This window comes from Balearica regulorum, chromosome 3 (genome assembly GCF_011004875.1).
Source record: "Balearica regulorum gibbericeps isolate bBalReg1 chromosome 3, bBalReg1.pri, whole genome shotgun sequence".
Lineage (NCBI taxonomy): Eukaryota > Metazoa > Chordata > Aves > Gruiformes > Gruidae > Balearica > Balearica regulorum.
Window position 1 is genome coordinate 50,505,670 of NC_046186.1, and position 13,316 is coordinate 50,518,985.

Below are 13,316 nucleotides of genomic sequence, written 5' to 3' on the forward strand. Positions count from 1 at the left end.
GTTTGTAACAAAATGATTTAGATAATACATTTGTAAAACTTGGCTATTAGGTTTGTTTTGTGATACAAGAAATACAGTTACCCCTAAAATGCACATATGTACTGATTCCTTGTGTGCCTTGCTTTTTAGGAACAGAGAAAGTTCCTAAATTTTAGTATTAGGAAGAAATAAATTATTGATAGGTGAGTGCATAAGCAGATGTATTAGACATATGGTACAATAGTGAATTACTACATGCTTTTTGGCGTATCATATCTTAGTGATAAGAGATGTGAAAATCTGAGGAGTAGGTTACTGATTGTGTAAAAGTTTGGTTTTGAAAAAGGAAAAAAAATCCATATTAATGCATTCCATAGAATTAATTAAAAATCATCTTTGGAACAAGGAAACTAGTGTTTACATATGGTTCCTTATGAACATTATTGCTTCCAAACTAGCTGTCAGAAATGTAACCTAAGCCTTTTACTGTCTGTAGTGTAGAATTAATTTTTTTTGCTGCCCAGAAAGGTCATTTGGAAGTGGGGGTATGATGGTGGATGGAGTGGTGGTGATTAAAGTCTTTCTGTAGGTGTATCACAACATACACATCTAAATTGGTGAAAGCCATCTGTTGTGTCTTGAGTGCATGCCACCGCTTTTTTCCTTCCTCAGAATTGGGGTCTGTTTTGGTAAGTCAAAATGCAACAAGTGACTATATAATAATCAAAGGGAATGCAGGAGAAACAAGTGTAACAATAATAAAGATGGTTTACTTATTAGGATTGCTGATCTCAGCTGGTGAAGTCCTGTAAAATATAAGTTGCTGTTGTAACAGTGGGCTCTTTTCACAAAAATTTATTACGTTTTTTTATTTGTACAGAGTGGTTTCTGTTTCCTTTATTTCATGGTACTGTAAAGCAAGTTTAAGTTAAAGTTAGATATTTAAAGAAATTTTACTTTATGGCTTATTTTTTAGTATATATCTTTTTTTTTTTTTCTTTTTTTCTTTCTTTTTTTTTTTCCCCCTCCCCAGTATCAGTTGTCCCACCCATTTTTATTTTTTGTTCGTGTTTTGTGCCTGAAGGTTAGAAGAGGCTGACTGTGCTGGAAGTGACTGCCGTGCCTTTTGATTATTCATGGACAGTAATAGAAGGCACTTAAAAAGAACAATGAAATTGCTTATTTTTGTGATGGGCCATCTGTTGAATTGTTTTTTGCAACAATCACACAATAGTATCTATGTCATATCATTCTATTTTCAACAGCAGCTGATTATGTATAGTTGGCTACTTGTCTTTATTTCTGAAGTCCCGTGACCATTTAAATTCACCTCTGCAAACCTTTGCCTCAAAGGTAATAGAAATGTAAAACAGCCGGTGTGTATTTCCTTTCTGTCTTCTGTTTTTTTCATGTTGTTTCTAATTAATTAGGCCTTTTAAATGTTTAGGTCTATTTTCTGTGTCTCCCACCTGTAGTTTTATAATAGAAGTTAACATGGAATCATTTAGCAATTGGTAAAGAAATGGTGGAGTTCCGCAATAAAGAGTGGGCAAGTTTTGAAAGACCATGGTACATTCACTGCTTATTAATTATCCCTTTTATTTTTTTTCACCAAGCAATAATTAGAATCTTTCTCCGTGGCTTTCACTAACAAGCATTTTTCCTTGCTACAAAGCCACTTGCAGATCTATTGCGGCAGAAGCTGAAAGCAAGATAAAACAAATGTGTTGTCTTCTACAGGTCACTGACATTGCTGATGCCATGATTCTGAAGCAGCTTTTTGAAAATCTGTTCCAAAATGGGGTTGTCGTTGTGGCAACATCTAACAGGCCGCCAGAAGGTAAAAACAAACATGCTACTGGTATTATCCAAATACAGTGAATCTCAGTATCTTACAAAACATCGTATTACAATCGTACGGTATCTAATACTAATAAACTCTGTAGTCTTCAGGAAGCTGAGATACTCTAATTTGTGTGTCCGTCCGTGTCCCCCCCCCCTTTTTTTTTGTTCTTAAGGAATAACGGTTTCTCACTAAGTGTTACTCCTCTCTTCTCTCAAACTCAAGGTGTTTCTCCCCCCAAATCCTTCTGTATTTTCTGATCTTCCCTATCTGAACCGCTGGGATGGTATTTGGGGACAGGGGAGTTGAGGAGGGCTGAAATGCTGCCTCTGTTTTGGATGATCTTTTCCTATCCTGGAATACATATTCTGCAGAAGAGAGAGGAAATGAGAGTGCATTCCTTCCTGGTTTCTAACTCAGAAACCAGCTCAAAGAACCCCTTATCATTCTCACAGCCTGGTTTGAGGTCACTCATTGGGAATTACTTAGAATTCCATTTCTAACAGTATTTTTCGATAGAGAGTGAGTAGCTAGGTAGATCCTTCTACAAAGTCCCCAAATCTGTATGGCTTTTAACCAAGCAGTAATTGTAATTTTTTGTAGAGGAGAAAAATGTTTGTTACAGTATAGCATTAGCAGTTAGCGTAATGCATATATGCAACATTTATGACACTTTAGATTGATTAATTTAAAATATTTGCAAAAAATACTAAAGTTACAGTATTAACTACTATTACTAGTTAATAGTAGTTAATAACTAATAAATACTAGTTAACTGTAGTTAATAACTACCAGTTAATTTTTCTACCCGAATTGAGTAAAAGAGAATCAGTAAAGATTTACAATGCACTTTTTTTTTAAGATAAAGAGAAGAAATGTTTTCCCCTCTAGTAAAATAATTTCCCATTTGTTTATTTTCTTTGTTTGAGTAAACAAGATGAAATTGTAATTACTGTAGTACTACAGATGAACTGGACACAGGTGCCTTACTTGATTGGGAGCAATCCTTGTTTTTTTTGAAGCACTGCTCTTCAAAGTTCAGGAGAGATTTTTATCATGACTTGAGGATTGTGTTGCACATCTTAAACTGAGATATCAGTTTGTGACCATTATCGCCGTATGGTGATTTTTTTTTTAATACATATTAAGTCACTGTGTCAACCTGAAAGACATCCACTTATACTAGCTACCCAACAGAGAATGTCAAGAATGGCATCTCCAGAACTGAGCTGTTACTGCAGTCCAGATGTTGCTCACTGCCTGTCGCTTCTCCCCTTCTCACTAATCCTGCGTGCTTACAGCATGTGTCTGAAATCCTCCTGCAGGAGAGAGAGGTGGGTTAGTGTAGTGTGCTGCATCAAGGTTTAAGAGTGAATTGAGAGATTCATTTCTTGTGGATACAAAGGAGAAAAGTGGCTTTTACATTAGAGAGCAGATGTACCCAGCTGCTGACCATTAGAGATATGCTTAACCACGTTAAACTTCTGCCGCAGGGGAGTATGAGAGGAAATACTGAGGTGCAGTGTTTGAGGAATACTGGCTTCAGTTCTTCACCAAAATTACTGGGTTTTTCTCTCATCCTCACAAAACAAAGACACAGCCTCACAGCCTTATTAACTAAAGAGCTAACAGAAATAGCTGTCTTACAGTACTGTTACATGTTCGCTAATTTTTTGCAAGTAAATATGCAATTGATTGCTCTTCTAACAAATGTGTAGCTATTGTGATTTGTAGAATTATGAATGAGAATGAGACATGGCTTCGTACAACTTTTGTTAGTAACTAGGGTGCAGAATCACGTTCACTGATCATTTTCCTAACTGTTTCTGTGTATGTATCCGATTTTGTGAAAGTCATTCTGTAGGAATTCTGTTGGTTTCTCAGGTATACTGACTGTATCCTCTGTCCACCGTGGTGTTGGTAGAGCATAGGAGCTTTAGCCTAGCTGTAGCCTTCAGGCATGATGGTCAATATAGGTGGTCTTAATAACCTGACATTGTCTTCATGGGGATTTTGGTGATGCCTCTGTCAGGTGTCTGTATTCTCTTACTTATTCCTCCTGCCAGAAATAGGCGCTGTACTGACTTTTTATAAGCCTTCGTAATACTGATGAAACAGAGCAGCCCATCGTACAGTTTAAGTGATAACATTTTTGATGAACAAGTCATTCTGTTATGAACATATTGGGGATTTGGATAGTTTCCAGAGATGAGAACTTAATACTGTATAAAATATAGAGATAAATAAGATATAAAATACTGCTTTGCAGTTTGTTTTTTATTCACTTGTATTTTCTTTGACTGCAGATCTGCCTTGTTACATAACATCCTAATATATATATATATATATTGTTTAAATTCAGATGTAACTTTAGCAACTTTGCGTAACTTCTCATATTCACTTTTTTTTTCTTTCCTTAGGGATGACCCTTTTTCTTGCTTTGGAGAAAGGGTGTACCTAGTAGAATTGTTAGAAGATAGTGTACCACAGTAGGCTGAATAAGACCGATACTAACTTTGTAAACTCAAATAGCATATTTTAGGTTTTTTCCCCCTCTACCAAATACCCTTGGGACTTAGCAATTGTGTAGTTTTGGCCTTATAATCATACCAGCGTATGCCCAGCATTACAAATCCTTTTTTTTTTATCCTTACTTTAAAATAGATGCTGGCCTTATTTCTTCTGCTAAAATCAGTTATATCTTGTTAGAGATTTAAGTCATCTTTCACTCCCTGCCTTTTTCAGACTTTCTCAGGATGCTGCTTTCTTCCTTAAGAATGTATTGAATTTTCATACAGCAAAAGAAGAGAAATCAATTTCAGCTCTCCTTTTTCCCCTTTTGTTCCTTCCCTCTCTAGCAACACAGAATTTTATTTGCCAGACTAAAAGACATGCTGACATTGTTATTAAGACTAAGTAGCAAAATGGTACTGATTTCCTTTCTTTCAGATCTCTATAAAAATGGTCTTCAGAGAGCTAATTTTGTACCATTTATTGCTGTGCTGAAGGTAAGAACAGTCACTCGTTAAATGCTTTTCAATTTTGCCTGCTGTATTAATAAATTAGAGATTTGTACAGGATTGCTTTGATACTAGTTTCCAGATAAGATGAATATGCTTTAACTGTTTGGGGCAAAAATAATTGAAGGTAAGCGAAAAAGGAACTCTTTCTCTCTAGAATTAACATGTCTTGAAAGCTGGGCATTTAGCTTAACACAAAGTTACCTAATTTTGACTAAGGTATCAGAATTAGTTTGTCTGGATAGGACTTTCTTACTGCTGTGTGTATGCCATGTGACTTGGTATTCCTCTTAATGGTTACACTGTAATGTACTTGTGGACATCTTACACTTGCTACAAAAACTTGCTGTTTCTTTGGTTCTGTGGGTACCCCTCAATTACATTGTTCCTGGATCTGTGAATTTTTTCCCCCTTGTGTGTATGTGGCTTTCCGAATGGGTATTTGTGGGGCATTGTGTAATGTCTAACAAATAGAGGTTTTCAAGAAGAAGTAATGTCTAACAAGCAAGAAGTTTGGATCTGCATGCTGTGGTGTGGCAGGCCATAAACTTCATAATTGCTTCATTTAGATTAAAAAATGGAGTATCTTTTTTCAATGTGAATAATACAATCAGTGCTTTCTTTGCTGTTAAAAAGAACATGTGCTGAGCTCACACTTTAAGTTCTAGGCAAGTCACAGATATTTTTAATTCACAAACTATGACTGAGTTATTGAGGGCCAATGTACAGTTCCTGTGTCCTGCTCTGTCTGGACTGACGTGACACATAAAATGGAAATAACAGCACTTCCCTACCTTGCAACAGTATTGCCAGCATAAAGGTTAACTATATCAATATTCAAGGTAGAAGAAAGGCAAGGAAAAAGTTAAGGGTTGTTTTGACTTAGTGAGAAGAAATTTGGAATTTCAGCGTAGATACATTGCTTGGATGTTTTTGCTGAGGTGATCAGCAGTAAAGCAGTTGACAGTGCCTTGGGCTTTCAGGGGCACATTTTGGAATCATAAAATTGCTTAATTGCCTAAGCACCTTTGAAAATCCCATCTAATGTTAACATTTGAGCACTTACCAGGGTTCAAAGTTAATATGGCATTGACATGAATGTGGCACTCCTGTGTATCTCGGAATGGCTTTGTGTAAAGTCGGGGAGGTTACCAGTGAGAGTGGTTCTTATCTGGGTGGCTTTAGAAAAGTAAGAAACGTAAAAATAAATGAACAACCACTTCCACTTCAGATTCTTGAAAAGGGTTTATTCTGTAGCCGGCGGCCTTGCATACAAGAGAGGTCCTGATCATAGAACATTTTCAATAATAGTGGTAGTTCCATATGCATTTGCTTTTTGAAATGTAGCATCATGCTCAGTGGAAATCATGTTCTGTGGCAAATCTTTCTTTTCCTTGCTGTTAGCCAGTTGTCTTTTCTATGTATCTTTCCTTGTTGACTGAGTTTTCTTCCTTGATAAAAGTAAAGCTCTTGCATTTCACTGATGATCAGACTTGTGAATATCTATCATGTATGCTTATTTGTAATTTCCTTTTTTCTCTTTTTGGCTAGCAGAAGGAAAAAAGTGAAACATAGTTTATGCGTACGGAATACCTCATCAGGACTGGGAAAATAATCTACATTTTTTGGAAGGGACCTTGTACATAGAATGCTGAGAGAAGCCCTGAGGGTGGATTGGTTTAGAGTTGCGACAGAGGATGGGGTAGTGCGAAAAGAAATAAGTAGCACAACCCAGACTAGAGAAATATTACCACAGTAATGAATGAAGGGAGAAAAAGTTTTCACTAAATATTCTGTTCACAAGGAGCTTATTAAAAGTCTGGGTTACTTGTTGTTGTTTTTTCCCTTATGTCTTTGTGTTTTAACACTGCTCTAAATTATCTGCCTTTAATGTCACTATAATAAATATTACTGAAATAACATGATTCTTTCCCAAAAACATAATGCCTGAAAGGTAGGTCAGAGGAATCTTGTAAACAAGCTTAGTTTGGACTCTGACCTTAGTTGGAAAATGGAAGGGTAATGGCAAGGTACTAAAAAATAATAATTTAAAAAATTGCAAATATACATTTTGAATGCAACACATCAGAAGTAGGCATTAAAAAAACCACACTGGAGTGGTGTATTTTAAAGTAAGAGTATTTTAAAGTAAGATTTTTAACAAGTGACCTTTATGTTACAAAGGTGTAGGTAGAACTAAATTGATACAGTGGCTGTGGTGGTTTGAGAAATGCGGATTTAGGCCTCCCTTATGGGTGTATAATTTCTACCATAGCATCCCTGTATCTTTTTCTCATGGCAGTGGTGTTAATGGATAGAATAGCTTCTGCATCAACTGTTTATAATTCCATGTGTGACTTTAGAAAATGCAAAGATGGTATCTTCCAGGGTTTTGCATGGAAATACGATGGAAAAATATTACGTTGGATGCTTGCAAATGGGATTTATTGTTTTCTGTACCTTCACGTCGTTCCAAGTGCCATGTGTGTCTGTGGTAGTGTTGTTCTCTTCTAACCTGTTCCCTGGCAGTGGCTTTGACAACTTGGACTAACTTCTGTCTTAGTTTTCTCTGGACTTGGAGCCTCCTGCAGGGCTTTTGTTTGGGGTTTGGTGAATGGGTGGGTTGGTTTTGTTTGTTTGGGAAATGAACTTTTATGATTGGAAATCTTAAAATACGGGTTTAGCACTAAAAGTAGTTCAAGTTCAACATAGGAGCTTCGAATTTCTTTAAGTATTCTTTGAGAGATGGGATAAATGGAAAGTATTGATAGTACATTTCTGTGAAGAGATGCTTCACTTGAAATAGATTTCAGGGTGTTTCCATTCCTGATAAATGGAACACACAGGTCCTAGGTACCCTGGTGACTGTTATATAAAAATCTTTCCCTTCAGATGATCAAAACAAAAAGGTTTCTTTCCTAGATCTACAGTTACCCATGTTCATCCTTGACTTTGTTGTTATTTTTGTTTTCTTTAGGCTATATAATTCCAGTATCTGGTTTCGGGTTCCTATTTCTTACCAAGATAACTACAAGCCAATTTCTGTGGAATAAGCAAAAAGGTGAAACAGCACTCTAGGGAAGATATAGCTGTCTTGCAAAGTTTGCCTGTATTGCCTTTCTAGGTGGTAGATTACTGGGGACAAGCGATTGCTAAATGGCTGCAGTGGGAGGTGCAATTGAAAAGTTCCACTTTGTAGGGGCCACATCGAAGCTCCAGGTCTGTGCAGTTGGGCAGGCCAGTAAGACAATTGGCAGCTCCTCCTGCCCTGCCTGTGTCCCCTGCCTGATTCTGAACCTATCCCAGTGCTCTGATCTTTTGAAATCTTAAATAGTTTGAGATCTAATTTTTCAGTGATTCTTTAATCCTGTGACTTAAAGTGGTAGTTTTCATAAACAGGGAAAAACTGTCAGTTGATCAGTATGACGTTGTGGCTAAAATTCTTTGGGATGCAATATTCTTTATAGAAGGGCTTTGTTTCTGCAACAGATAAGAGTGCTGCTTCAGTCCATGGAATTTTATAAAGATAAGAGCTCTAAAGAGGTAAGAAGTGTTAGGAAGGAAAATCTTTTAATTCTGTAATTGCAATTAGATTCAGTCTCTTCTGATTGAGCTTTTAATCTTGCAGCATCTCTTACTGAGTGTTTTAAAGTACACGGAACTCCGGAATGATTTTTTTTTTTAAAAAAGGCAGTTCTTGAAAAGAAAACCATTCATTTCTCACAGTTACTTTGTTCAAGTGCTTAGAGCAAAAATACTCCTAAAATTGTTAATCTAAACCAATAAGAAGTATAAAAATTTTCTAAACATTTTAAAACTGGTTTCCAAATAAAGCTATATATCTTTAACAACAGATATAAGATCTGAAGTGAGGCTCTTAAAAAAAAAAAAAAAAAAAAAGAGAAAACATGCTTTAATTTACTGGTATGGCAGTAATTTTGGCAACGTTTTAATTTTTGCAGACATTTAATGAAGACATTTACATCAACCCTTAACTGTTCGTGAATCTTAATTCTAATGTGGTGACTAGTTCAATGCTTCATTCTTTGGACAATCAGGAAGGAAAGCTCCTCAGATAGTTTGTTGTATAGAGTCTATAACTTAAATGAGCAGTTCTTGAGCTTCCAAAGGTTTCCTGGAACCGTAGCATGAAGTTTTAAAATGTCAGGCTGAATCAAAATACCAAATATGTAACGTCTGCATTTTGTCAGGTTTTCTTCATGCAGTAGACCTGCACTGCACTAAATTCTAACTGAAAATCAGGAAGTTTTAGAGCCTTCATAGCCTGAGCATACTTTTAAAAGGTGCAGTTTTAAAATAAAATGTTTGGCTTTGGCTACCTGCATTTTGCATTAACTAAAGAGAAAGAATCAACCAGAAACCTGTTGTCAGTAGGACATGAAATTACTGTAAGCTTCCAACAGTGAAGTTTTTTTTCTCCTCTTGTTAGCGACCAAATCATTATTTATTTTAAAACTATTTGGTTAAAATGACTCTTAACAGTAAGCATTGCACCCTCCTCTCATAGAAAGCAATGTATTTTTATATGCTGTATTGTTCACTGTCTTTCTTGCAATTGGTTAATGATTATTTATTGACATTGTTGCCTACTCTGGTTGGTTTTAATTAAAACATACCTTTCCTTTCAAAGCAAGAAGTAAAGGAATTTAAAAGTATTTTCACTTTTCAATAACTTAGTTTGTATATGTGAAAAAGATTTGTTGAAAACATTTAGAGCTCTTCCTAAGGAAATTGTGGGAGTTAATTTTGCACAAAGGCATTTGGTAGATATAAGATGCCTTTGATGGTGCACTCAGCTTTTGTCCAACCACCTGCGTGAGAAATGCAGGGATTTGTCGATTGGCAGACCTGCCTTTTTCCCCCCTCTCCCCCCGCAAAAAGTCATCTCCTTGATGAAATTGATTTGTCAGTTTGTTCCAGTCTAATGGTGTGATAGCCGAGCAGCTTTCAGTATGTTGAATAGTTAAAACCTGCTTTTGAGGTCAGTGTCAGCCACTCTGACCCCTGTGAACTGTCACCTGAGTCAGAATTGCAGGGATTAGGCCTTTGATATTGTGATGGCTTTGCCTATCAATTGACTTTTTCATTACTGAAGATGTTGGGCCTTTTGTTTCCCTTCTTAGTATGTAACCAAGCAAACTCCTAAGTAGAAGGAGCATTTGTTCTTGTTCTCTCTGTCTGCAAGTAATAGAAGTACTCATCTTTTGTGAAGTGTACCTAATTAAACATAGAAAAAAAATAAAAATAGAAAATATAGCATGATTACAAGTATTTTTGTGCTGAACACCAGTATAATTTCTGGGTAATTTTAGTGTGACAAATTTGTAAGACTGTCAACTAACAAAATGTTGTACACAGAAAGCAAGGTGTCAGATTGGAAGTTACCAGCCCTTCCTGCATTCAGCCTTCTGAGTGTGTGTGTGTGTGTTAAATTTAAACACGAGGATTATTTGAATTTTGTAGTTCAGAGCACTTAACTGTTACACTATTTTATAATGTACCTATTGCCTTAGTGTGTTCTCTAGATATTAAGCTGTTTGGTATGTTTATCTTCTACATCTGTCTTACACACGTTGGCTCCCAGGCAGTTCATTTAGATGCAGATCAAAACTTCTAAGGATAAAATAGTTGCTACTGTAGCTCAGTGTTGGGCTGCCTGCCTTCTCACTTCCTTTAATTGTTAGGATTTCCTGAGTTTTTGCTTAGTTTGTTTACTCCTTGATTAAAATTAGTAAATCAAAGCGTATCATAGATATGGAATAGTTGATTCCTGCTGTATCAGGGTAAATTAGTCTAATTACACGTGGCAGTTTTATTTGCTTGTGATGTAATATGAAATGAGGTCCTGCCTCCCCCCAAAAAGCCCGAGCCAATTAATAAAGCTTTTAAGCTCCTTGTCACAGGCCACCGTGGAGGTCTGCAGAGAAGAACTTTAATCCAATAAACATTTCATTTAGATCATGAAAAGAAAGCATGAGGAGAAGCTCCTGCAAGAGAGGGTGTTACCAGCAATTCTAGCCGTGAAGAGATGTGAGGAATTTGCCAAATTAACCAAGAGGCCTTCATATTTAACACATAAATGTGTCAAAACTAATAATAGAATAATTTAATTATTTGAGTTGAACCTTATATTGTTAAAATTCTAAGAAGCCACAACTATTTCTTCAAAGACTTTACTGTTGAGTTGGATGGACAGGGCAAGGGGAGGTTGTGAGAAACCCAGATAGCAAATAACGCTGGCTGAAGGTGGTGGAAAGGGGAAAAAAAAAAGAAAAAAAAAAGGAATAGATAATTAGGTGTAATTAGTGTGTATGAATTGTTGTCTCCCTGCCCTTGGCTTGAATAAATTTCGGAGAAAAAAAAACCCCTAGTGGTGAAAATGCTTTGATGTAAGAAGAGTCATTGTGGTTTGGCAGCATAAAGGCAGTGTTTTATACTTCTTACATAATGGTTGTGATACAGAAAGAGTGAATGGACCCTACACCCCCCAGCCTGCTTTACAGCAAGGACTTTTGGATTCCCTTGAAACAAAATGCATCAGAAGTTTTCAGTTGTTGGTAATGAGGTAGTAGACCTCATCAGAGCTAAGTGAAAGCCATCTTTAGCTTTTGTTTAGATCTTAATCGCATTTTTTTTTTTATTCTGGGAAATCCAGTTTCGTAAATCAATACTACTTTTTTTTCCTTTTTTTTTTTTTTTTTTTTTCCCTGCCTGCCAACAGTTCTGGCAGGAGCAAAGGCTAATACTGGCAAAAGAAATACAAATCAAATGTTAAAAAGAAAAACAACAGCAAAAAAGAAATCTAGACAAATACTTAATCCAGGGTATAATTCCAATAAAGTGCATGTATTGGGGGTGAATTTGACCCTTAGCTTACGAAACATCGTGTTATAAATTCAGAGTGAACTCTTGGCATTTGTTTTTCACAGAACACCACAGTTGTTTATTAGGAGACTGAAAGTTAACAGTTGTTACTGGTTCTTTAGCAAAACTGTTATACAGTGGTTTGTGGGTTGGTTTTGGGTTGTTTGCTTATTATTATTATTTATTTATACTTATTCTGCAAGGAAGATTTTTTTCCTAAGTGATATGAAATGGGGAGAGCTGTTTAGTGCATGGAGGTTTACTCTGCCATTCTTCTGCTCCCTGACTGGAAAAAGGAGAGGCTATTTGTCTCCTGCCCAGCACAGCCACATCTGTACCTCCTGAATTCTTTCACATTTGAATCTCTGAAATACTATTCACAGAACAGTACATTTGAAGAGTCTGTGTCTTTATTCATGCACCATTATTTTACAAGTTAATTGTCTATTTTTCCTCTTCTTAGGGGGTAGCTGATTTGTAGCAAGACATTAAAATAAGTTATTGAGAAGTTGTACAATAGATCATATGTTCCTTGTGGTAGCAAGAATAGTGGGGTTTCTTAGTTGTTAAAGTTTTCAAGGCTGTAATGTAAACTTGTGCAACTCCCATTGAATTCATTTTGCCTCTAAACTTCTCTCTGCTAAACTCTTAAAGTTTTAAAATCTTCTTGTCACAAGTATAAGACAAAGATTCATTTTTAAAATTATATTTGGCAGTATGTGACTTCCCAGATTTCTGTGCTCTAAGGTCATTTAAAAATAATTCACAAATAAAATGTCATCCAAAATTAACCTGAGCATGGTAGCTTTGTTGATATTGTACTGTATACTTGGATGACATTTTGAAAGTTTTCTTCAAAATTTGTTTGTGAGGGTTTGTTGTATGCTTAAAATGGGAACAAGCATGAAGTGTCTAAGGCTATTGTAGCAATTTCCCGTATTTTGTTACTGCAGGTAATGAAGAACATGGGGAAAGAATGTTTAAAAAAAAAATATATATATAATTAGTTAACCCTTTAAGGCATAACACTGTTTTGTAGAACAAATAGGCTTTTGTACTTAAAGTTGATTTGATCTGTGAAAGGCAACACCTGAATATCATGCAAGACTAAGTAATTATGCCTGATTGTAAGGGGGTTTTTTTTCAGGTATAGGTCACAGGAAATTCAGTTAGGGTAGAGTATGTACAAAGCTAAGAAATATGCAGATTTTCTGTTGTAAGATTGTGTAAAAATTATTTACAGTTAATACTTGCATAAAGGTTAGAAAGGTTGATGAAGTGATATTTAGTTTTGCTTTACTATTCACTGTGTGTCAGAATGTAATTATGACTGATTCATGAAACTGTCTTAGCAATGAACCATCTTTATTAAAATGCTGATCAAGACAAGAGCTGACAGTAATAAAGAATAGAACATTTTAGTCTTGTTGCTTTTGAATGATTGCTAATTACCCCAGGGGTCATGTATAGTGCTTATGAGGATTCATTGACATTTTCTTTAAAGTCTACTGTTTCAACAACATCTGAACAGGGAGACAAAAACTGTATGCCCACCTAACACCGTTGGACCAAGTTTTTATCCACCGCTA

General features: G+C 35.9%; 1 protein-coding gene across 5 annotated transcripts in view; it reads left to right on the plus strand.

Annotated features, from left to right (window-relative positions):
• Positions 1-13,316, plus strand: part of AFG1L (AFG1 like ATPase) — a 69,132-nt gene that overhangs the window by 23,887 nt on the left and 31,929 nt on the right. For all 5 annotated transcript variants that reach the window (XR_012834484.1, XM_075747838.1, XM_075747839.1 and 2 more), the window contains 2 exons: positions 1,720-1,819; positions 4,772-4,830. Coding sequence is in view for 4 of the 5 variants with exons in the window: in XM_075747838.1 (XP_075603953.1) it covers positions 1,720-1,819; positions 4,772-4,830 (159 nt within the window). In the remaining variant the exon portion in view is untranslated. The remainder of the gene's footprint in view (positions 1-1,719; positions 1,820-4,771; positions 4,831-13,316) is intronic.